The sequence below is a fragment of the Channa argus genome, chromosome 14 (genome assembly GCF_033026475.1).
Source record: "Channa argus isolate prfri chromosome 14, Channa argus male v1.0, whole genome shotgun sequence".
NCBI lineage: Eukaryota > Metazoa > Chordata > Actinopteri > Anabantiformes > Channidae > Channa > Channa argus.
The window spans coordinates 11,713,986-11,740,440 of record NC_090210.1 but is presented as its reverse complement, the minus strand read 5'-3'; the positions used below and the strand labels follow the sequence as shown (position 1 = coordinate 11,740,440).

Genomic DNA, 26,455 nt, shown 5'->3' with positions numbered 1-26,455 from the left:
GATGTCAAACAAAAATTAATTTATTCTCAGTGGAAAGACGAGAGTGCTTAGTAGACGGTGACAGACAAGACAAGTGAGCAGGTGTTAGTGATGTTGCCACACTTGACGATATATCCAAACGTTTCCAGAACGTTCTCTTTTGGGTCACCTGTGTGGCCAGCCCCCACAGAATTCAGTCTCAACACACACAATAATGCCAGCGGGTAAAAAGAGAAAAATGACAACATCAAACATCCACAGGTAGATTAGGTTTTCTTTTGTTTGTCCTCCTGTGCTTCATGAACATCCCAGTGCTCTGTGACTCAGCTTCAAACGAAGAATAGTTCAGTCTAGTCGTCCCTGCAAACATCTTATTCTTTGACCTGTTTTCTTTTGCTCCACATCCTGCAGTAAAGGGTTCTTTGTGCTGATCGCTCGGCATGCAGTCAGCGGAAATATGGCTTGGGTGCTGATGTTTTTAGCCTTGTATAAAAATCACAGATGAATATGCCATTGGTGGAATCATCATCAAACTTTTCTTTAAATCGATGCGGGACACAAAAGGTGGATGCAGTTTGACGATTATGGCTAAAAATGCGCAGATAGGGAGCACTTTTATAAATAAAGGGTCTTGCCTTTGATGGCATTGCTAGAGTCACTAGCTAGATTGTGCATTAGCTATTGACCACTGAGGTCATGTAACTGTAAACCTACAGGGTCATGTCTTAAATCATCTACACAGCATGCTATAAAACAGGGTCTTTAATACAGTAGGTTTACATTTGATTGCTATCAGTCTCTACATAATCAGTGCGTGCTACTTGGGTGTGTGTTTATTTGTGGACCCCCCCCCCCACCCTTCCATTTTACCACAATAGGCCTCTAATCAGCATTGTGATGTGACTCTGTGATTTTCACATCACCTAATGAGGACTCACTCAGCCAAGCTAGAGCAGCAAATTAAACTCAACTCTATTCTTTTCTGTTTCTCAATTTGTTTCTCTCCAACTTGACCTCCATTTTCTTTAAATGAGTTTCGCCGATTCACTGCTGAGTTCCAGGTGGATTTTGGACCTACTGATCCATCATTTTCAACCCTCTTCTTGCTCTTTTGTCACCCTTTACCCACTACTAATAAATTCCCATCGACTGCTATAAGATTCACACTTATGCCATTTCCGTCCTCTACTCCCTACTAGCTTCCATCATACCCACTTCCCCTCCTCCATCCTTTACACCTACACTCCCCGATAATTTTCAATCTGGTGTGTGTATACTTGTGTGGAAGTGTGTATGTCTGCCTGTGTGTGTCACAGTGCACTGAGGTCGTGGCAGGAGCGGGACTTCTGGCGAAGTATCTTGCTGCCCCGTTGGCGACTCATCTCCCTATAGCGGCCACGATCCCGGTCTCGGCCATACGATCGCGGCACCAGACCTGCCAGGAAGCGTTTGGCCCTGCTGGTCAGGCTCTCCCTGCGGGCCGCCCCGGGGTCACCATCAGTCCAGCCGGGGCCCACACAGTCGCCCCTTGCAGTCCGAACTGCAGCCTCCAACAGCTCATTGGTGCCGTGGTCCAGGGAGGCTGACAGCTCCAAGTAGACGCAGTCAAACATCATGGCGCTGGATTGGGCCTCTGGGGAGAGAGAAGATGTTTTATGTTTGTGCGGCTGCATATTTTAAATAATTGAGGCTTCAGACACTGGCAGCTGCAAATAGCAATTAGAGTCAGTTGTTTGAAATTTAAGGACATTAGATCATATAACCAGTGAACCACTCACAGCATGGTAATGACCCAGCTGGTGTGTGTTGTATTTCACGAGATAATCCCTCTGAATCAACAGCTAACTCACGGATGTTTGAGAGACTTTATTAGACTTTTAAGTGTTAGTTTGTCGCCTTTTATGCACCGAATTAAGATAAATAGAGTCAATCTACAGCAATTCACGATGTGAATATGGGAAACTCTCTCTGTTTGTTGAAATCTTCCCTGTAAAATGACTTTTAACAATAAACAGTCATATAGTAAGAGAAACCTTTTTCTAGAAGTCTGGTGTATTATAATGGATTCTACTACACAGAAGGTGTTTATGCTTTAGAACTATAAATGTATGATCAGTTTTTTTCACCTATGTTTTTTTTTCTTTCAACAGCACATTATTTTCCAGTGAAGAGAAATTTGCTTTAGTGGCGTGGAGATCGATGGGCCCTTAGCTGGTTTTAGTATTGTTTTTGTTTTATTGTTGTGTCCTTTTTCCTATTACGTTCACAAATCTCTTCAAAAAACAATTAACATTTCCAATATTCAGTGTGTTTTTTTGTAAATCTGTGTAACCAACAGTCATTAACAAATAAAAAGAGCTGGTGAGAGGAACGACCGTGGCAGGAGGGAGTTAATGTTTCCACTTGCTTGTATAAGCGTACATCTCTGGGATGCAGCTCAAATGAGAAAAAGGTTTCCATCTTAGTGTGAGTCTCCTGGATAAGAACAGGTGACTAACCGTGTTGTTGACAAGGCTCAGTATCTCAGCTTAATGCGCCTGTTAGTCCATGGTCAAACAAGCCAGGATGATAAGGAAAGCTGACAGATACAGATCATTCAGCCCCAATAGGTTTTCGTGTCAGCTCAAGAGGCTTTATTTTAAACTAGAGTCCAGCTTTCTCTCTGTCTGAGAACAGCTGTGTGCAGAAAGGGCTTTTGAAGCTTATTATTAGTTTTCTTAATAACCATGTAAAACTTCCATTGCATGAACTTCAAATGGCTGCAATGTGTTGACAGCTGGAAAGGTTTGCTGCCTCCTGACTAGGCTTCAAAAAGCCATGTTAATCCATGGGTTACTGTGACACTTCTACAGTCAAGATTTTCTATTTAAACTGTGAACATAAAGACCCTGGTGTTGTCAACAACATTTTCTTTGGACAGGGATGGAGCATTGTTGTATTAAATGGTCTGTACTTCTATAGCACTTTTTCTACCTTATCAGTATTTTACAATGTATTTACCCTTTCACACACACCAATGATGGCCGTTGATGAACGATACGTAATATTAATAAGTAGAGTAGCTTGTAAATAACAAGCTCAGCACAACACACTCCCAGATACACAACTTCAGTAAAGCACAGCTAAGGGCAAACACACATAATCCTACATCTCTGCTAGATGTTTCATCCATTCATGACAACAAATTTGGACATGGATAACAAAAGAAGTTGATTTGCAAGTTTGTGATGCAAAGAAAAACATTTTACCAATTTGACTTTGCTGTTACTTTAGGTACGAATCTCTATGGAAAAAATACATTTGCATCTGCATGCATCATGTTACCAACACAGGAGTTGCAATACCTCTGCATCTAGGCCTTGGGATGTAGTTTCCCATGGATATGGATCTGTTTAGTAGGAAACTAGTAAATAAAGGTAAAGGTAAAGTGCTCTATTTGTCATTACACATACAATGAAATTGCAACAGATGGGCAGATGGAGGGTTAGTCCTGAGCCGCTGCTGGTGATATCTGAAAGCTAGCGAAAAAACACAGGGTACGGTATCGTAGTGTGATCTATAAATTAATATTAATTAAATTAATATTCTGAGCCATAGTGACTGCAATGTAACCCCAGAAACAGGTTTTTGTGTGTCTACATTCACATAGCATGATTGTATATATTCCTGTGTCACACAGGTATTAAAAAACTAGAACTAGATTTCATCTGGGTATAATAATCCACCCGCAGAGCAGCTGTTGACCTACAACTGTGTCACCTAATAATGACTAGGGTAGGAGTAGAAAGAAAAGCAGACAAATCCCAAACCAGATCAACACAGCTTATCTTAATGCCTACGATGGCTGATTCAATTTAACTGGGTCTTTATAAATTGTTAAAACAGTGTTCGGGAAATTGAATTGAGGAGCATAGGACATAACAGGAAAGAAAAGAAGAGAAGAGAAGCGATAAGGAAACGAGGAGAGAGGAAAGGCAAGGAGTGAAGATGAAAACAAAGAGCGGAAGAAAGAAGAAGGAAGGATGGAAGAGAGACGTTTTGAAGAAAGCAAAAGAGGGGTTAGGAGAGAGAGGAGAGGAAAGAAGGAGAGGTGAGGGATAGAACAAAAGAAGATAAGAAATGAGACAAAAAAGAAAGACGGGGAGAGGAATTTAGTTGAAGAGAGGGACAGGTAGGACACAAAGAGAAGAGATGAAAGCAGCCACCCAAAGGTGGTACTGTAACAGTGATGGTCCCTACCTGTGTGCTGACAGAGGGAATAAACAAAGGGTGGAGGAAGAAGCAGAAGCAAGAGCTAAATAGGAAAATCACAGGAGTCATGGAGAAAGAAATAAGAGATGCTAAAAAGAGATGACATGTAAGATGGCACTTGAAATGAACAAGGAGGAAGAGAGGAGGCAGACAGGAAGAGACAGATGGACAGAAGAGAGAGAGAGACAGAAGTATTGTTGACTAAGCAAATGGAGCCAGAATGCATATTAATCAAAGCCCAGAGGAGCAGGGCCACACCATGGCCATATTGAGTGAATGATAAATACTGTGCCTATGCCACACCCCACCCATGGATGAGAGAATATTTCCCCCCATTTAAAATGATATGTTCCCAGTGTGACAGTGTGTGTATCTCTGTGTGTTAAGGATGGAGCTGTATAACTAGGGGGTGGAATAAGGGGGGGTGAGGGATAGAGCAGAATAAAAGTGTCACTCTACAGGCCATAAATAGACTTTATGACTTCAGCACTCTGAGCCAGGCCTCAGGTTCTTTAAGTGGGATGTTAGGCCAGTCGACTTCCTCTGTCAGGCTCGCATATCAGAAAGAATACATGTGGTCAGCCCAGACAGAACATAAGATCATATCACCGACCGCACGGATGCTCTTTTTCTGTTGGTTTATTTGTTTTTCTGGAAGAGAGAATACTATATGCTGACTGCGGAATCTCTCATTATTCATCCCGCTCCCCCTGCCCCCCCCCACCCCCCGCTCCTTCCATTTCTGTCATTGAGAATACAGAAAATCTGTGACCACATTTGAGTAGACAGCAATGTGGAAGCACTAAAGTGCACAGATTTTACACTTGCTGGCTTTGTTTAACTTGCACAACAAAACAAACCAAACAGGATTTGAGCCCAAACTGGGGTCTCTCTCTCTGCTGGTTCTACACTTTTCATTTCTGTTCCTATGTCCTTCTGAGAACCTTGCACTGACTGTAGCTTTCCTCTCAGCCTTAGCCCTCGCCATCACAACCCTGATACATAACTCTACTTTCAAGGTTGAGCTTGCTATTAACAAATAGCTTTAACCTTTGACCGACCATAAATAGAGCCATAATCTTGTTAGAACTAAGTGTTCTAAAAACTGACCCCTTGAAGTATTACACCAAAATAATAAACACTAAATATAGTTCTAAACATATTTTTATAAAAAAATTAACAGTACTTAAAAACCTTTCTCTTGTACCACTAATAGAAAAATACTGTAAATGCAGAATGCTCGTGTTCTTGACAAGAACCTCTCCTTGTTGTCACTGCTCTGAACAGAAGTGCTGTTAACATTCATTACTTACCATAATTATTGTGTGTATCTTGGGGGTCTAACAAACCTGTCAAATTCATTTCCTTGGTGATAAAACATTTGCAAAACTATTTTTGAAAAAGTTCAAACCAGGTGTTGTTTACATTGACTCAAATAATATTAAAGAAGGACTCCAGCTGTGTGTCCACTGTGAAAAACACAACCTCAAACTTCTTGTAACACTTAAGACTGTGGTTAAGACAGCACAACAATGGAAAGCTTATGGAGGGTTGTAGCCCTTCAATGGCTAAACAACTAAAACTGGGTATTAATCGTCAGCTTCGACAAGCAACAAAGAGCTAATGAGCTTGTGGCTGCATATGTGATGGATAAAATGTTGCTCATTTTCAGTATTGACTGTCATTTTTCAGACCATAACTCCTCAGAAAAGTTATACAATGAGTATCACTGTAATAATGCAAGCAATTACTCCTAGTAAGTAATAATATTACATTAATAATAGTACCTACCTCTTGGTTTAAAAGTTAGTAAGGGAAAAAGGTCACAGTCAGAAAAAAAAAAAAAAGAATAAGCCAATAATACCTGAATCGAGTGGATGCTAACCTTACATTCATATATGAATATATTGCTGTAAGCACTTACGGTATCATTGAATTTGAATTGTAGATCTAAAAGAAGTTCACCTCTGGTCACTGACATTTTCGAAATATTACAAATTACATTATTTACTTTTAAAGCTGTGGTTTACTGAGGCAATTTAGAAATGAATAGCTACAAAAGGCTGGATTCTATAAGAACGCTAGAGAAAAAAACCTCTATCAGGGCAGAGAAGATACAAAGACAGAAATTCCAATAAGATTTAGTCATGTATGAAAAAAGCAATTATTTGATGCGACACTTGCCATATCGACCCCTTTTGTAAAAGCCTCCTCACTGTGAATGTCTACAACTCAAAGAGGATTTTTCAAGGACACCAAACCCTACACTTCCAAGTCCCACTATGCATTTCACTCGTCTTTCAAATCGAAGCTCCTATTTATACACACACCATACTCATACATTCAACATAACCCTGTGTGACTCTTATCTATGAAACAGCCTCACTGACATTATGCAGCAAGAAGATAGAGACAGATGGAAGGTGTGTGTCTGCTTATTTATTCATTTGCAGTGTCCGTGCACATATGCAGGAGACAAACATATAAAGGTAGCAGGAGCAGCTATTGAAAAATGTAATTCATACAAAATAATTCATAAGACTAGGAGCTGAAGAATCTGATAGGTAAGGATAATGTTGTAAAATATGAGCAAATATTAGAAAAACAGTTACCGCAAAGGTGAGCACCATGATTTAAATGTAGTGTATAGATGCAATGAAAAGTTTAAACTGAGGTGCGACTCTGACATCACTCTCTTTCTTCCATTCGTCTCTGCACCCTCATCGTACTTGAAACACTGATGAAATTCAGACAGAGTGGAGGCCAGCCAGCACTCTGCAAAAATTCACTTAGAAAGTCCACATTTTTGTGCATTATTAGATGAACTCAGTGCAGCACCGTGTGCTTCTTCTTCAGTGAATTTGTTTGGCCAAGACCTTGATTGAGTGTTGCGCGCCAAGACTCCAGCAAGCTTGCTGCTGAACAGTGATATTTACCAGAGTAAAGTAATGTCTTAAATCCACAGGAGTTATCCTTTTTGCAGTTGTTGCAATCCTAACACAAAACTCTAGTGCTCATTTCATACTGTCTCATAGCTGTATCATAACTAGTCAGCTACAGTATTCACACCCATGAATATTTAATATGGATATCTTTGGCAGCAGTTACAGCCTTCAATCTACCCAGCCGGTCTGTATCTACATTTTACGTCTTAGCAGCACATTTATTGCTGAGAGATATTCACATATGCCACTGTGAAAAACTTGTCCTAATGATCTCATTTATTCCTAAAAATATCCAGTCACATAATAAGAATAATAAAATTTATTGCATGACAAGTGGATGATTCATGTACTGTATAATAATGATCATACTGTAATTTGTAGCATTTTAAATGTCATGTATTTTCCAGCTAATTGCCTGGAAACTTTCCATAATTCTTTTTTTTTTGGGGGGGGGGGGGGGGGGGGGGCAAGTGAGTGGCCATTACCACATCCCTGCAAATTGCAGACAAAATTAGGGCACTTCTTAAGAGTTTTATCATTATACTCAAGTTAGGTCTATTTGTTAAAAATTATCGTAGTGAGCAAAGATAGATCCCAAGACTCTGTCTAATAGAGATGCTGCTGGCTCAGAGGAAGATTCAGGGTTAAACACCAGCACAGAGAGACCGATGAGTCAAAACGGAGAAAGACAAAAAAAGGGTAAATAGCAAGGAGCAAGTGCACAAAACGTACTACCATTGTTCTCTAGGGAAACGTGAGTATGCTGTACATGTGTGTGTGCGTGTGTGTGTTTTTGTGTGTCTGTGTCTGTGTGTGTTTGTGCCTATTAAGTACACACTTGCATTTTGAACATTTAGCCACTCTTATCCATTATAACCAACAAAAAAAAGCATCAGTAGCTACCAGATGACTGTAATCATAAGAGCCTCTATTTGGGGAACTGCTTAAAAAAGCATTACAAACTACATTTAAAAAAAGTGAACGACAGCATTATGCATTTTAAACCTTTCTTGTGCATTTTGTTTCTGGCATCATTCATCCACAGGCCTGTTCATTACTGCTCGTGTCGGGGCAGATGTAAACTAACCACCTCTTTAAAGTTCTCGTCCAGCATAAATGGTTTTTAAGATGATAACAGGGACAAGAAGTCCATAGCAATTTATTTTCTTATTTCTAGCTGGCTACTAGTAGCTTTGTTGGCTGAACTGTCATTGGCAGATGTACTCATCTGTAGATAGACAGTTAAGCTACTTTTATTTCCATAGTTAAAAAATCTGTTTCAGCTTACTTTTTGTTTGCAGCCCACTAATTTTAAAACGTGGTAAAACTGCTTATATGTGAACTTGATGGCTACAGAATTCATGACAAGATGTGAAGTCAAACTGAACCTTGACTAAAATCTAATCAGAGTGTGGTGGTGGGTGTTTGTGCCCATTTTAAAGAAATTCTTTCAAGACATTTCTGAGATACCACGATCTTGAGACTAGAACGGGCAGAGCGACTGATGGATGGACAATAAAAAAACATAATGCCTCTGGCCATGGCTGTTGCTGGCACAGAGGCAGAAAAAAATGTAAGAGCAGGTTAACGTGAGAAGGAATCAGTCGTTCCAACAAATTCAGCGAGTTATGCTAGTTATGCGTTTAAGGTTATACTTCTCCGCAAACTAAAAAGAGCTGGCAACTGGAATTTAAAATGGAGTCCAATCACTTGACTGAAAATTGTTCACCTGGTGCATAAGCCAAAAAAGGTTATGGCTTGCAGGTTTGCTATGGTGTCGTGCAGCCCACTGCACTGGCCTCACCCACATGCTCCATAGATTTTACATTATGCTGAAAAAAGTACTAGTACAAGGCTCTGTTTAAGTTTTCCACAGAGGAAACCTGAGGGACTAAATAACAAGAGAAAAATGGTTAATCAGTGCTAAATATGTTCAAATAGGGTATTAGATGATGAAACAAATAGATTTCTAAAGTTATGTTCGCACATTTTCACTCTTACATTAGTATTTTCTTCTGACATATCTCCTGTGCAGTAGAGGTAAGATTACATTTATATTGTAACTGTGTGCTTCACTGTTAAGAAAAAGCTTTTAGGAGAATGACAAACCATTGTGTTTGGCAAACTCAGCCCTATTACAGACAATACATTTGGCTTGGTTTGCTTCTCCAAGTCTAATAAAGAGCATCACAGGGCTGCTAATGGAGTATCGAGGACCCACTTCCACACAGTGGGAAAGACAAAGTTACATAATGGGCAAAGCTTTTTAATACATAGACGGTAACCCCAAAAGTTAAACAGGTAGCATCTTTCATACATTTAAAAAAGAGAAATCTAAAACCCAATAACCATGAAAGGGCTATGACTGGTTAATTGACTGTCAGAGGAGTGGCTTATCAAATGGCTTATTAAATTTTAATATGCCAGGTTTACATTAGAGGCGTGAGTCCCTCCCTCCACCTACCCTCTGAGCTGATTTCACGCGAGCGGACAAGGTCGCTCTTGTTGCCCACTAGGATGATTGGTGTGTGTGGCTGGGACTCCCTGAGGAGAAGGCGGAGCTGAGCGGTGCGGTGGAAACTTCGCCTGTCAGTCACTGAGAAGACTAGGATGCACACATCGCACTGCAGAGTGGACAGGTCCTGAGGATGAGAACACATGTACACACATGCATTAAATCAAACTCTCAAACTCTTAAACTCTTTCCTCTGTCCCTGTTTTGTGCTGGAGCTAGGCCAATAAAAAGTCAATAATGCCAGAACAAAGGCGGGCAGCACTCAAGTTTTTATTAGTGTCCCATGAGAAAAGACACAGGGGACACCGCTCAACTTGACTGACCACTAACATCCCGTCGGGGGTTCCTGTCACACAAGCTCAACGAGCTCGAGTGGCTCTACCAGAAACAGCAGCTCGGAACTGCCGGGAACCATCTTTGTCCTCCCTCGCTTTCACCCCTCCAGTCTGTCACTCAGATTTTCACTGAACTGAAAGTGGTTCATGGGGTGTAAAATGAGTCATGGCAAGGTTCTTTTGGCTGTACCTGAGCATTAGTGAGCCCAGACTTGTGTCTGCCTTCAGAGGCACTGAAAGCAGGATGAAGGCAAAATGTACCAAAAATTAAATGGAATCCAAGCGAACACACTAAAAACGACTCAACTGTCAACCTTCATAAATCACAGTTATTTAGAGTTATTTATTTAAAGTAATTTGTTCAGTGGTATTAGATGAATATTGAATCTAGAATATTGCCATATGCTTCAGAGTTTTGGCAAGTGAAAACCCTGTGTCTGTGAACAGCAGAGTAAATAACAATCCAGATTCGGATTTAGGGCTAAAAGCCTGTGGATTAGATATTCAACATCTGTGTCAACCAGGACTGTAGCTTTGTATGTGATGTCTTGGATTAGAATGTGGTCAAAGACATTTACTTAAGGTTGCTAGTTTTCTCCTAGTTTTGAACTGGTACATGGCAACTGGGTCAAATAAGTGTAAAATGTGTAACGAGAAACGTATTGTTCTTTGTGACAGAGTAGCCACAGAGGTTCCTCACCAATATTACAGCAGTGTAACTTTGTTGTTTGTTTCAGTCTCACCATTTGGATCAAGCCTGCTTGCAGCCACAGCAGGAAACAAATTTCAGTAAAACAGCTCTGACAAAATGACTGAATGCTACCTACTGTTCAAAAAAAAGTATACGTGAAGTTTATTTTATCAAGTAAACTTCAATAATGTTCAAATGTATTTACAAAGTACCCTTTATACTAATATCAGTGTACAAATAGGATACTTCTCTGTATATTTGTAAGTATAAGACAAGTCAAGCTTTATTGTCAGTTGTTCCACATGTACAGTACATACATACAGGGAACTGAAATTGAGTTTCTCTCAGATCCATGGTGCTTACAGGTAGTTCTAACAGGGGAGCCTAAGATCTAGATCACATATAAATATAAAATATAAAATACACTATACAATACAACTATACAATAAGGGCATTGAAGACTATACTAATAAAAATAAAGTAAAATAAAGCAAAAGCAGCCAAGTATAACTAAATATAGTTTTGCTCATTTCAGAACTGGAAGCATATGTTTTACTTTTTAAAAAGTATAATATTTACACAATTTCCTTTTCTAACGTTAGCCAGACAGGTAAAGTTTGCACCTAACTAAACGTTAGGTTCAAATCAAATCAAGGTAAAAATCAAAGTATAATTACTGTGACAAATGTTAAACTTCACAAATCAATATTGGAAATATATTCCTTTTGGCTTTGAAACTTTGCTCTCATCCACCTTGTGTTCAGCAATACTGACGTTAGTTTGTTAATTAACCACAAACTAAAGTAAAAAAAAATGGACATGTTGTCTAAAACAGTTGTTTTATAACATGTAGCATACAGTACGAGAACTTTAAAATGGTGATATGAATGTATACAGTATATTCCAAGTGTATCCAAGAGCTTTTTGCAAAAGTTTTTTCCAATGTTCTTTTAATACTTTAAATTGCAAGGTTGCATATAATTCAATTGGAAATTGCTTGAAATTTCTAAAGGGACTGATTCATATTTCAGTTGGAAGTTGGAAAGAAACCTGAGTCCTAGTATTTTTAAATTAAATATAGACTGAGTACTAAATTAGAAAACATACCTGAACAATCATGTTATGAACAGATGGGTTTCTTGTAGAAACACAAGATGGGAGCCTTCAAATGAAATCTAATGTATTACCACTGTGTCAACAAAGTACTTCCGAAGACTGTTTATTAGGCCATAACAGAACAATTCAACCACATTTCATAGTTCAATTATGAACTTTTCAGTTCATAATTTGAAAGTTTTAAACTCTAACTTTTAGTGGTTATTTCCACTGGGTTATTCTTAAACATTGCACTATTGAGCTATAGAACTGCAAACACAATCAAGCTGTAGCTCATCTGGGAACAGGAGCCTGAAACTAGAAACAGTGGGGATTGGATCAATTTAAAAGCATGTTATTCCCACCAAATAATCCAATCTGTCTTTGGGCTACATATCGGCAGGTTCAGATGTATGGCTGAGTGGCCGCTCTTGCCCTACATCATCATCCCTGAAAGGTAAACTCCTGTCCTCCAGAGAGTTTCAGTCACTTGAAAAATTCACACTCTCACAAGTGGCCAAGCAGATCAGACCTTGAAGCAGGAAATTCATGGAGAGTGCCTAGCTTGGCACTCTTGCCTGTTTGATGGGGCACAGGAAAAGACAGGAGGAAGAGAAGGGGGGGGGGGCAACGGGCAGCCCCACCACCTGCCACTGTCTGATTGAAGGATGAGGAGAAGGAATGGAAACAACAAGACATGGACAGAAGGACACTGGAATCATTTTGAGCGAATGAGTAGTGACGTGGCGTGGACATCGATTAGGAGTGTGATGGAGCGATGTTGGCGGAAAACTGTAAGCAAGTAAATGCGCCTCTCGATCAAACGGTGCCAAAGCAACGCAGGGCAGTGCCAACTCGCTCTCTCTCATTCCCTCTCTTTCTTTCTCTCGATTAAGCGGATCCTCTGTGTTCACAGAGAGCAGGCCATCTGTCAATACCTACTCCCCCTACCCTCACACACATTCACCAACACACAAACACAAAAGCCTGGCCCACATACACCACTATTCATATAATAAGCAAATACACCGATTTTTTTAGCATTGAGGAAAAACATTAATTAAACCATACTGATAATAAAGAATCCATTTGACAGATCAGGCCACTTTCTATGCCAGCTTTCACCTGATTGGCATGTTCCTGTACAGTCCTCATCTTACTACACTACATGTTCAAAGTACAAAATTCTTATTGTTATGCACTCTTTCTAAGGTACATACTGTTCATATTAAGGAACTTTATAGGACATGAAAACCTACTTTTTTAAGTTTAGTTCTTTCTGTGAGAAATGTGACATAAATTCAAACTGTTCTGCCAAAGTCAAGTTTTTTTTTACATGAGAGGTTTGTGTGCGTGATGCTTTGCTCGGCTTTTCTGGTTTAAAGTCAGTTGGGTACCACTGGAAAAAACAGGTGACTTCCAACCACCAGTGAGGATGAAGCAATTTTTGCATCAAAATGTGCTGACAGTTAGAGCCTTATGCTACTTTGCTTGAATTTTATTTGAAACTACATTTTCAACTTTTTGTAATGTTAACGCATTCAGTTATAGAGTATTTTAGAGGACAGCATGGCTCCTTTTTTCTTTGTGCATGACTTTGCCTGGTCTGCACAGTGACTTGAACCCTGTCGCACACTTTTGGATGAATTGGAACACCTACTGGCTTTTCTCAAAGACCTTTTCACACACACACAAAAAAAAAAATATCAGTCCTCCAGCCTCAATAATGTTCTTCTGGCTGAATGGGAGCGAAATCCCTGCAGCCTGGTTCCAAAATTTGATCAAAAGCTTTTACAGAGCAGCATGTTGTACAACTGTAATGTAAGTGAGTCTCCATATGTCACTAATAATTCAGCATATAGACCAGGGGTAATTTTAAAAGAAACTGTGATGAAGACAAGACAAATGATGATAGAAAATAACTTTTGAAAATAAAAACTATGGAAAAAAAAATCTTCAATAAATAAAAATGAAACTATGCAAAAATTATGTTGCACCTTATCTCCATTAACTTTCTCTGTTATGTGACATTTCTGTGTTTATGGACTAAGTTAAACCCAAGGAGAATTAGACAAGGTGATGCAAAAAAAACTATATACACTCCCCTCCAAAATGATTGGAACAGTGAGGCCAATTCCTTTCTATTTGCTTTAGCCAGTCGAGGTAATGTCATGGCAGGGGCTCATTAATTTCAACGCTGATGTAAAACATGATGGCAGCAGCAAAATGAACTCAGAAGTCTACATATGTCAATAGGTCTCAGGCTTGATGCAGTTATTGCAAGCAAAGGATTTGAAAGTAAATATTAAGTCTTATTTACTTTAATCTATTTTAAGTGAAAAATGGGTGGGTTCAAACAAAAGGTGCTATCTTCTAAGTCGTGTATCAGATCCAGATGTAAATACCTGGAAATAAAAGCTGAAATGTTGATCTCTTGACTAATATTCATATTTTGATGTCAAACACAAATGTTTTCTGTCCACAGTAAAAACAAAGAAATTGGCCTCACTTTTCCAATATGTTTGGAGGGTAGTGTATATAAAAAATCGTTAGCATGCTGACACAAAAGCATAATTTTACATTTAGCTAATTGAAACGAAATGTCACTGTATTAGTGATACCTGACAATTTGGCTGTTGTATTGATCTTGTTTTAGATGAAAGGCCTAGATACAGTATACTGTATATTACTATAACATATACAGTATATGAATACAAAACTAGACTGAAACTAAAATGTAATGAATAAAATTAGAAAATAACTACCTATACCTATGCTAACTATACTAATAGCTATGACTAACTACTTTACATTTTCTTGAAAAGACTAAAGCCATGAATCAAAATAAGATGCCAACAATAACTCTGAGGTAAACAGATTGTTCAACCTGCTGCTACAATCCTCATATTTAAATTATTAGTCATGACTCACATACCCCAAGACTGATAATGGTGCCTGATTTTTATGCAAAGCTACACTTACAACTGAAATTATGAATAAATATGAAAGCAAAAATCTTTGATTGGAATGACTAGAATGTCTCTGCCAAATGGCCCATGTTGTTGGCCATCATTTATGAAGATGTATACTGTCTATCTTGATTGCTTCAGCTAAATGAATTGCACTACTATAGCTGATTTTACAAAGAACATAAACAAAACACACAGAATAAGAATCACCAACATTCGCAAAGTGTAGAATTATATCTAAATGAAATGGAGCAGGACAGTTTACAAATTGGAAACTATCTGATTGCACAATATCACAATGACATGCAATTACCTTCAACATCCCCACCTTTAACATACTACAAACCCACAATGAGAGACTTAGGAACTTGTGTACAGCAATTTCTATAATTTATCTCATGAAACATGCCCCCCCGTAGATGCATCCAGTAAGCTAAATGCAGCTGGTAATATGCACTTAAAGCGCATCATGATGGGGCAGCTGTATACAAAGTTTCATTATGCTACCATGTGTAGTTTTTGAGATATTGCAGTTTAAACATCACTCCCATAGACTTTCCATTAAAAAATAAATCATATTAATATTCATAATAATTACAGTACATTAGCTGTCAGCACACAGAGTAATAGCACACCTCTCCCAACCAACATATTACAGTTGGAACCATGTTTGTAGCTGTTAGCATTTAGGACTAGCAGCGTGCCAAACGTGCAGAAGAATCCGCTTTCAGCAATCACACTAACAAGATGGAAAGCACAGTATTCCATCCTGCAGTATGAAGACACGACTCAGCTTTTAAAGGGGAGAAATATTATAGAGTGTTCAAACCTGAGCTCCACTGAGAAGCTGCAGCCAAGTTTCATGACTCTTATCATTGCAGTTGCAAACAGCCTTTAATACTTTACCACTAAACTGGAATGAACTTGATTGTTGAACTTGATGTTTCACAAGCTTTTTATATGAACAGAAACAATACACACATTCATACACATAGTGCATTATCAGGCACTCAAAATACTCAAACACCAACATGCTAGAACTGGGCACTACATCAGCAGCCATTAACAGAGAGGACAATGAATTACTTATCAGACATGATTTGAATAACATCCTGCAGCTTTGCGAGCTCTCAAACTATTATTCCCCCCAGCTGTGGAAAATAGGCAAAAAATGCCTTTTTTTGCAAGAGTACATGCATGTGTGTGTATCTGTACGGACAACCCTCATTATAAAACATGCTCCCTACTCCCTGAAACACAAACCCTGAACTCTAAAAAAAAAAATCTATTCTATTAAAAAAATCTATTGGTTCCCAAATTATTTGCTTTGCAGAACAAGACACATGACCAAAGCAGCTTACAGCCTTTACATGGAAACAAAAGGTCAACCATACCCCCACTTGCTTGCACAAACATCCACAGAGTGTGCATACATGACCAGATAAATACATAGAAGCTCGTGTTACCATTTGGCTTTATCAAAGCAAACACATGCATTTTGCACACATCTGCCAATGAGGCTTTGTGTTTTATCTGTGTCAGAGTAAAATGACAGAGCATGCAGTTCAATGAAGATGCAGGGCTGATGGATGAAGTGAATGGAAGAAAGAGAAAAAAGGTAAGGAGGAGCAGAAGCAGAAAGGGGAGACAGAACAACACCTTGCTGTGTAGCTAAGTCAGAATCTGATACTAGGATGATGAAGCTTAGTGCAAATGGAGTGCTGAGATAGTGAGTTTGTGATTTTTCTCGAACTTTGTGCTGCACACTTCACTGAGGCCATCTAGTCTGCCCTGGCTTGGCAATACACACACAAGCGTACAGTTAGCTCTGCATGAGCAATGACCACATCATCCTGAACGTAGCTGACATCACAGCACAGACGCAGACACAGCACCACACAGACTACACACATACACAACCAGTACACACAATCTCACACATGACTGTGCATGACCCAGAATCAAGATTTAATATGACGGCATGTGGAGCCTCCACCCTGCTGAAGTGCTTATTAGAAAATCCCTGAATCCCCACCAGTTTCAGGGATGCTGTTCTGTGGTTGACCTCCGACCTGCATGTAAATTGAGGATAAAAGAGGATTTTCCTCCAGCACACAATTAAGTACTGCATCAGTAGTACAAACATTATGTGAACTGAAAATTAAAAGACATTTTTAAAAAAAATCCACTACCTCTTGTTCTGCCTTAATGCTTTAGGATTAAAGGATACACATAGGCATGTATCTTACAGGCTACAACTTACAACTGTTACTACTACAAACATTTTATTGGCAAAGCTTCATGTTATGGCAGACACTGTACATTTTAATCACTGCATTCATATTTTATAAACAGAAAACTGACCATTTGAGATGTAAAAAGATCATGTAAAAATTAAGAATGGAAATCCATTGGCCAAAACTTTTACAAACCCATGACACTATTTAATGACAATGAAAGAAGGTTTGTTCACATTATAGCGGACTAATGATAATGTGGCGCTGCTTGTTCCACGATTGGTTGGTGCAGTGATTCCCCTCTAAAATTCTTTGTGGAATTATACTGAACATGTTCCGCACGTTGATTTGGCATGTGTTTTTACGCCGCATGCCCTTCCTGCCGCAACCCTCCCATTTTTTTCTTGGCTCGGGACCGACACCAAGGTTGCTCTTGGTGGCTGGGTGGGGCCACACCTGGTGGCGAGGAATTCAAACCCGCTGCCTTCTACATCCCAATGTTCTACCACTGAACAATATTTACATGTTCACAGAACCAAATTTTTTTATACAGAAAGAAAACTCTAATGGGAAAAACCAAATGAGACTGTTTATTATTCAGTAGCTCAGAAATTTTACATTTCTTTAAAAAATTTTTAAGACTGGGGGGGTGGGGGTTGCATAAGTAGAAGTAATCTTGCAGCAAAAAAGAAGAAAAAAGAAAAACACAAAAGAAACACGTCGGCACAAGAAAGTGTTTTCATTTATTTTTGCATTGTGTTATATTGACACTAGGCCTTTTTTATGAACTGTATTGTTAGTTCAAATTAGTGACGGCGGACACAACCACAACATTCGTTCATGTCACAATTGACAACATATTGCCGAATTGTCTGTGTAGCAAGAGCAATTCCACTATTTATCCTCTGAGTAAAAACAGTCAGTCAATAGGACCCTTATTACTGTGCAGAACAACAAAACAGGAAAGAAACAAATATCTGGGGAAGGAAGTCCCTGGATGCAAGTCTGAAATGAGTCTCTGTTCCAAGAAGTGGATGGTGAAACAATGTTTCTCCTCCCTTCTATTTGAGCGAAAGAATGTGGTTAAGGAGCAATTATCTTCCTCCAAATTGCATCCTTTTTTCCTCTAATTTGCTTAAACATAATAAACGATCCATTCCTCCAGGGCTGCAGCAAACTCCACACGTATACAGTACATCAGTGACCTACATTTTCCCATGCCTCAGGCTGCACCTTTTGCTTGTCTTAAATAAATATTTTAATTTCAAGCTATTTAATAATGAAAACAGGCCTGATGTGAGCTTGGAATAAACTCAGACATGTACAGGCGCACAGACAGTCAAACACACATTAGCTTAAAGCGTGTCAAAGTCCCTCCACTTCATCTTCTACATACACTATACTGTTTTAAGAGCTATATTACACAACTAATGACAATTTAAAGGCAGAAGACGCATGGGCTGCTAGGTCAAGGCCAAGTGTGCAAGTGTTGCTATTTTGGGGCCATGGATGACTTATTTAAACCATCCAACCACCGTGACGTCAACAACACTCACAACATCCCAGCGTCTGGCTCAGCAGACTCTAAGCCCTCGGTGCATGCGCATGCTGGTGCGTTTTACACATTCTGATGCTAGTGCAGCGTGCGGCCCTACACACACTATTTATTTATTTAATATGTTTCTGCAGTTACATTAAGCTAATTACACGCGCTCCCTGTGATGCAGTTGGGAAAAATACCCCACCCAGACCTTCATGTGCCAATCAGCTGTGAGTCAAACAAAGAAAGCAGTTGAAGGAACAATCGCTGAGTGTGAACGGATTTTCATCATTTTATGGCATTGCACGGGAATGATGAGGCTCTGGTCGGTCTGGCCAGAGAACGGATGAAGCCCCACAGTCGACGGCATTGGATGCTGACTGTTCTAGGAGGGGCTTATGTGCGAGTGAGTGATCAAGTCAACCCTGTATGTGAGTGTGTATGTGCATGTTGCTATGGTAACTTGGGTGTAGGTTGGGGTGCCCTGTGGAGAATATTTGCAGCTTGCTACAAGGCCAGAAGCCCTGCCTCTTGAGACTGGGAAAGCTGTTAGTGCTGTGCCAGTTCAAGGCCACGACACACATTAGGCCGCTGGACATCCGTCTACACAAAACTTTGTATGACACTTTGTGTCACTCTGTTATGTTTGTGTCACTCTGTTATGTATATAGATTCTGCTATGTCTGTGTATATATATATACATATATATATATAGAAACAATACACATATATACATATATACATATATATGTATATATATGTATATATATATATATATATATATATATATATATATATATATATATATATATATACACACACACACACATGCATTACCACAGAAAAAGGACAAAAACATGAGCATGAATTAGTAGATGATTTGGGATGCTGTCCAGTCCTCTCGGCCTTCCCGCGCTGCTGACGGTCCTGGAGTTTTTCCAGGCCTCCTGCTGGCCTGCGTCTGTTGTATCAGCCTTAATGCCCTGCCTTGTATTAACACGCACAGAATAACTAATGTAATTAACTCTCATCGAGATTTCACCCTGGCAGAAAAGGGGCAGTGGAGCGAGGGGAGCAAGCGCCGTTAAAAAAACCAACAGAGAGAGCGAGTGGTCATGGACATTTGGTGATGATGAGAGAGGCAGGAAGACAGAGCAACAAAATCGGTAGTGAGAAAGACTGAGCAACGCTTAAAGAAAAAGTGAGGAAGTGAAGAACTGAGCTAGCTTTTGGAGTTCCCTAGAGCTAAGGAGCAGCATGATTAATTCAACTGAATGGACATCTGCAATGGGACACAACCGGATGATCCACCATATCCACTAATTGGAGTGCTCTATGCTCCATCATCATTATTAATAGGCATTAATGAGAGCATGCCCTTTGATTTCACATAATGTCCTCAGTGTTGTGAGGGTTTTTTTGACAAGCTGTTAGTTTTCTTTGCCGCTGCCAGACACAACTGAAGTTCTCCCTGCTCAAAAATCATCACCACAGGGTCGTATTAACCCATTCACAATGTTCAGCTCTAAAGATTGATGATGCATGGCTGCAGCAATTCTAGCCTTTGCCAAAATATTCCTGTTAGCAGTAGGTTTGAATTGAAAGAGGAAAGGTCAACCCGAGAGTGATTTCCACTTTTCCGAATGAGAGGCTTTGTAGCGCAGCTGCTCCTGCAGGATTCCCTCTTCAGTGCAGCACACAGGCACATGAAAGCAAAAGTATGCACACACTCTTTACACTTGAATGCGCACAAGTAATTTGCCCATCACACAAATTGGAGAAATTGGATATACTTAGGAAATGTCATTCATACATCAAGTTAAACAAACAGTGGCAAAACTAGAAGATAGAGGCCAAGGACAAAGTTCGCCAGCACATAAAAACACAGGAAAACACTCTTAAACTGTATGAGATCATCAAGACAGAAATGCGAAGCTGGCAGCCAATAACTCACCTGTTTCCAGTTGTCAAAAATGATGACTTTGCTGTCTTCATCGTCAACTGTCACTGTGCACTCATAGCCCTCACCTGCAAGCAAAAAGCCATGTTGCATATATCAGCACACAGAGTAATAAAAAACACTGCAGCACACAGTACACTATATAACACTCTGTTAGAACAGGACATAATCAATTTCTGACACTGACAGGACTCTAACTTCTCGACATTTTCTAGTCTGTTTTAAAGGTTATATAACGGTTGGTGACATTCAATATTTTGGTTACTGTCATCAAATCCCATGAAAGACCTTTTTTCTATATTTTCCAAATTCCCTTTCAATTCTAATGGTCTGTATAGCCCTAAACCAATGTCTTCTTATAGAAGGTGCAAATATTTAAAAAGGGAGCACAGACAAATATATATATTTTATATATATATTTTTTTATATATGTGCATTTTTTTATATTATGTGTTTTTGTTGGGAATTATTCACACATGTAATACGTATTGGGTTTTTTTTGTAAAAAGTAAGATTTCCATCTTTACTTTTTGACAGCAATAATAAAAACATGTGTAAGCTACACCATTAGGGATTTTGTTGGGTTTCTCTATACGATCTTGACTTTACATTGTTAAGAGTCTTGAGATGACTTTGTGGTTTGGCTCTATATTATTGAAACAGAACTGAGTGAATACCATCAGACTTCACTGAAGTATTTCTATATCTGCAGCATTACTTTAGCATTTTGCATAAAAAGTAAAACAAATGAATGGCTATAAATAAAAAAACAGAACTTCAAAATGACTGTGACAATAAATGCCTATTTGAGCTGTAGTTTCACACCTATATATGCACAAAAACCCGGAGGAGTTTGAAAAACCCAAGAAACCCTATTATATTATGATGAATGACACATTATTTTAAGGTTCAAGCACCAAATGTGGTGTTAATCATTGCTATCTTTACTTGGTGGAGACACATATTGATTGGTGAGGTGTTACTCCCAAAGCTGGTACGGTGCTAGAGCATCTGTTCTAAAGCCATGAAAAAGTGTTAATTGAATGGCTGACGAATTATTTATTTATTTATTTTAGACATTGCGATTTTAATGTGTAGCTCATAGAATTATTTTGCACATGGTGAATATATTATTATTCATTATTAGAATGCCATTAGGGAAACATGTCCAAGCTGCTTTTTCTGTTTGGATTCATGGCACATGAATACTGCATGGGCTGTAATGAACTCTGTCCAGCACAAGTCAGGGGCAACTCAGTTTTATCCACGAGGGAGAGTAGTTGCCTCTTGGTGACAATGACTTATTGATCAGTTGGCTGAATGGTTCAGAACCAGAGCTGATTACACTATCTCATCTACTGCTGTCTAGTGACTGAGAGGCCACAGGGGACGGAAAAGTAGCTTTTTGCAGCTTTTTAGATCTTTAAAGGGAAATTACCAGGGAGAAGTATCACCTGCTTTCTCTCTTGCTTAGAGGTCTGTGAAAAATAATTATACCACTCACATATCTTTAAAAGCAAGCCACTGCTTGCAGCTGGTTAGTTTAGCTTGGCATAAATCATGGAAACAGTTCACCTACCAAATGATACCAGTCATTACCACTAATTGCAATTAATCGACCAACCTGAATTTGAATCCAAAACAAATCAGTTAAGAGCTCAGAGGAAAAATGGATGCATGTGGCCCCCCAACTTCCCCCCTAGAACCGCCGCTGGATCCATGAAAACTAAAGGTTCTCCTAAATACACCCATTTTACAAATGATGTGACCGGTGTTAATTTTCCTAGCTGTTCCATATTCTTTACAGTCTTTATAATAAAGTAGGCTAAACACATGTTTCAACTACATAGTGTATTTATCACACAGACATAAGAGTAGCATCAGTCTCCTTATCTAACTTTGCAAAAAAAAGGGTGTTTATAGAAATGTTCAACTTTAAGGTACAGTGAAGGGGAACAAGCAAGCAGCCTACAATCAGCGTTGTGTGGACTGGATGAACTTTGAGGTTCAATAAGTAAAGATCTACCATTTATAAACATTGATCCTGTACAAACTGAGACCACTTTACCTCCACACCTTGCTTGGATGAATCTTGAGATTGATTTAAAAAAATGCACATGCACACAAAAACACACTCCACCAAATGCAATCCAGGCAATTACCACATGCTTGTGTCTCAGAGTCTATAGAAAGGGATCTGTCAGACTGGCCGGCCAGCGATAACACCAGGGACGACTTGCCCACCCCATTCTGTCCCAAAAGCACTATTCTCAGTGCCCCGCTATGGTTGTGGTAGGCTGACTGGGCAGCTGCCGACTGGCTGAAGGACTCGTTCCGTGGTACGGCTGTGTCACTGATAGGCAACGCGGCAGGCTCCTCCAAGCCCGGGATCCAATCGCAGTCCTCGGATACAGCCTCTTCCCTCCGCAGCTGGTGTTTGAGAGGCAGTGGTGTGCTCCCTCGCCGCAGGGGGGGCGCCGTGGTCAGAAACATACTGTACTAGAATGAAAAGGAGATACATAAAAAAGTGTGTAGGAGACATTGGTCATTTATGCTGTTGTAACCTTGTGTACTTTAAAATAGGCCAAGAGGTTCAAGCTGCAGGTCTACCTGTAACTCAGTCTATTCTGGTTAACGTTATCACTAAAAAAAGGTAGGGGGTGCACAGTGTATGCCCATATGTGAAAGGAGAGGGAGGTGATAACAGTGAAGGTAACACAGACAGTGCCAGAGAAAGACAATGATGAAGACACACAGTGGGGGGACAGGGCAGGAGAAGCTGCCTAAAGGCGAAAAAAAGTCAGAGAGGTAGATAGGATGAGGTATGTAAATAGAAAAAACACAAGGGAGGGAAGAAAAAGAGGCTGCAGCTGTGGGAAATAAGTGCAAAAGTGTGTTCAGGTGTCTCTACACTTTACATAGTGAGGGCGGCATGAATTCACACAGAATTAGGTCAGAAATAAAAGTCTAGGTCTCATTCCCTTGTTATTTTAAAATGAGCGAGTTGTGAAGGAGACTGTCAGCAGTTTTCTCCAGAACAATAGTTTGGCTGAGAAAGTGTGTGTGTGTTTGTGTGTGCATGTGTGTGAATAATAATGTGTTTGCTTGCAACTACAGCAGGTCAAATATGGACAACCATCATCAATTTTAATACAGCAATTAATCCAGCTCCCACGAAACCCCTGAGTGTCTGTGGCCCAGCGTCTGCCTGACAGAGCTAAGCACAGTATTGGCGCTTAATTAAAGGGGATTGACAGAGGAACACGTTTGAATATCCTGGAGTCCAATTCAGCACTGCCACAAAGACGAGTCTCACAAATTACAATGAGCTGAATCAACACCTTTCTGCCACAGAGTCAGCAAGACCTGAAGCTTATACACCCCACAAAGGTTCACATACTAAACTGGGGACTTTGTCTCTTGTAGCATTAACACCTCATGTTTTTTCTGTACAATGCTAAATACTGTATGAAGAGCCTGCTTATGCGGCATTGCATCATTATATACAGTATGTGTATATGTAGTATTATACTTCGAAGGTAGGCTATGTATGAATACCACAGTAAAATACAGTATAGTGCATTATAGCTACATATACAACAGTACAGTGTGGTAGGATAGTGCAGTATAAAATAGTACAGCAAAGTGTTGTTTAATGTAATGAACTGTAAAGTATATTTTAGTGTATGATATTGTAATTTATTATAATAAATTAGTATAGTATTCTGTATTGTAACTAAAATATACAGGTTTGCAGTCTGTTATAGTAACGTATAGTAGCTTATAGTACAATAACATATTGTTGTCTATATTATTGCTTACTTTAATGTCAGTGTAATGTAGTACATTCAAGTATAGATCTGTGTGATGTAATGCACTGTAATATAACATATGCCCACTGTAAGGTTGTGTAATTTATTATTGTACTGTTTATACTGTATATTTTAGTGAGTAAAAGGGGGTATATTATAGTAGAGTCCAGTGCAGTATATGAGTGTACAGTATAGTAAACAATTCTTTTTAATACGTGCTGTTGAGGTGTGGCTGCTTGTGATGCTTACATTCTTTCTCTCTCTCTCTGTCTCTCTTTCTCTCTCTCTCTCTCTCTCTCTCACACACACACACACACACATCACTCAGGCACACTCAGGTAGCTCAATTAGGTTAATTGAACGCGCTAATCAATTAAGCATAGCTTTATTGTTAGTGGAGCTCAGGGGAGCAATGCACACAGAGACAGGAAAGTCTCGACTGAGCTGGTGTGTCAGGGGTTAATCTCTCTCCCTCAGCCAAGCTGTCGTGAAACTGGGACAAACAACAGTGCACAATACAAAATTAATACTACAGGCAATGTTTTCATTCTTCTGTCATCATCGCCCAATGCACCCCTGATTCTGCAGCTCCAGCCAAGTTATGTCTAGTTTACTTTTAATTCTTCCAGATCATGTTCACTGGACTGATGAATGTAGTGTGTTCCACAAAGAGAGGGAGATACGGATGGATCCACCACCTTTCAGGAGCTGGGACTCAGGCTGCAAACATCACAGCAAAATCCTGAAAACCCAATTTGAAGCGCGCAAAATTGTAAAATATGGTACAGACATACTGTAAGTCCCTGTAATATATTAAAGATGAAAAATGCTCCAAAATGAACCAAATTCCCTCAATCATAAAGAGCAAAGCTGGGAGAGACAAGCTGGATACAGATAACGATTATATTCCCTACAAAGCTCATCAGAAGGTGTGTGTAGCCTACCATGTGTGTGTATGGTTGTGTAGTCTGATCTTCTGTGGAGAGAAGCGCACGAGGTGGAGATAAGAAAGACGTGGAAAATATCTGTGGTCTTACCTGGTCCGCCATGGTAATTAATGAGTCTTCTCTTTATGGAACAAGTGCTGTAGTTACAACCGTCTGTGCTGGCCGCAAGCCCGGCATGACACACTCTCACAACGGCGGTAACACACGGCTCACAGAAGAGGCGCGTCACATTTCATCTAACATCGTGGTCTTCGTCCCACTCCGGCGCGTAAAAGCCCTCTCTGCCGCCCTGAATGGGAAGGCGCGACACATGGACAATTGGAACAGGTAGTAGCAGGCTGGAGGGGGGGTATAAACAGAGGCTACACCTGCGTCTACGTGTGGAGCAAGAGACGGCTTCTTATAGGAAGAAGAGGAAGGAGAAAGAAAGCCATCAATGCAACAACACATTCCCGCCTATGCTTTTGATCGCCCAACCGCGAGTCTCGACTGCGCGTCCCTCTCCACCTCCAGTTAATACCTGCGTATCTCTCTGCAAAGTGTTTTCTGTGGGGCGCGTCCTTGAGTGAGTTAATCCTCCTATGGGTTGGAGATGCAGACGGGGGTTGGGTGGGGGGACCCTCACTTCCCTCTGTCCCTCTATTTGTAAATATCAGCACAGATGCACAGGTCCCTTAAAATATGTGACTTTGTCTAACGCTGGTCTGGGCTTCTCCCAGTCTAGTCCGTTATATAGAGGATAGACGTTTGAGGAGCCGTTTTTTTTTCGGTATTACGTTTACCAGACGCCAGAGGGAGTAAGAGAGACGCCAATGTCCGCCGATGCACATTTCTAAGGATATAGAATAATTGGTTCTTTTACCATTGCTTTTAATTTAAAAATAAGTGTTCACAAATAAAGAGTAGCTTGTTTGTCACGAGGAGTACTAAGTCTATAAAACGTGTATGATGTCATCAGAGTTATCCTGGATTAAGTTCACCTCGGGAAATTCAAACCCATTGCAACTTCAGAAAGCACATGCAGAAATGGAAAATTACACAAATCAAATGAAGACAATAACTTCATGAGTTTTCAAGCACATATGCATCACTTTTGAAAACATTGTTTTGCAATTACACTAAACACAAAACCAAATCCAAAAATAGCACATACAACTTCAATCATGCCATTAAAAACAC

At 39.7% G+C, this 26,455-nt stretch overlaps 1 protein-coding gene across 1 annotated transcript; it reads right to left on the bottom strand.

Annotated features, from left to right (window-relative positions):
* On the bottom strand, positions 1 to 26,028 carry rem2 (RAS (RAD and GEM)-like GTP binding 2). The gene is made up of 5 exons (XM_067475424.1): positions 25,367 to 26,028; positions 22,680 to 23,016; positions 20,512 to 20,585; positions 9,640 to 9,817; positions 1 to 1,612 (listed from the first exon to the last, which is right to left on the bottom strand). The coding sequence occupies exons 1-5, from the start codon at positions 25,376 to 25,378 to the stop codon at positions 1,290 to 1,292; spliced, it is 924 nt and encodes a 307-aa protein (XP_067331525.1). The 5' UTR covers positions 25,379 to 26,028; the 3' UTR covers positions 1 to 1,289.
* Positions 26,029 to 26,455: the final 427 nt, after the last annotated feature.

Coding starts and splice junctions, on each gene's coding strand:
- rem2 (XM_067475424.1), bottom strand. Junction 20,586..22,679: donor CTCTGAGACACAAGCATGTG/GTAATTGCCTGG, acceptor TTTTGCTTGCAG/GTGAGGGCTATGAGTGCACA. Junction 9,818..20,511: donor TTTTTGACAACTGGAAACAG/GTGAGTTATTGG, acceptor TCTCATCCTCAG/GACCTGTCCACTCTGCAGTG.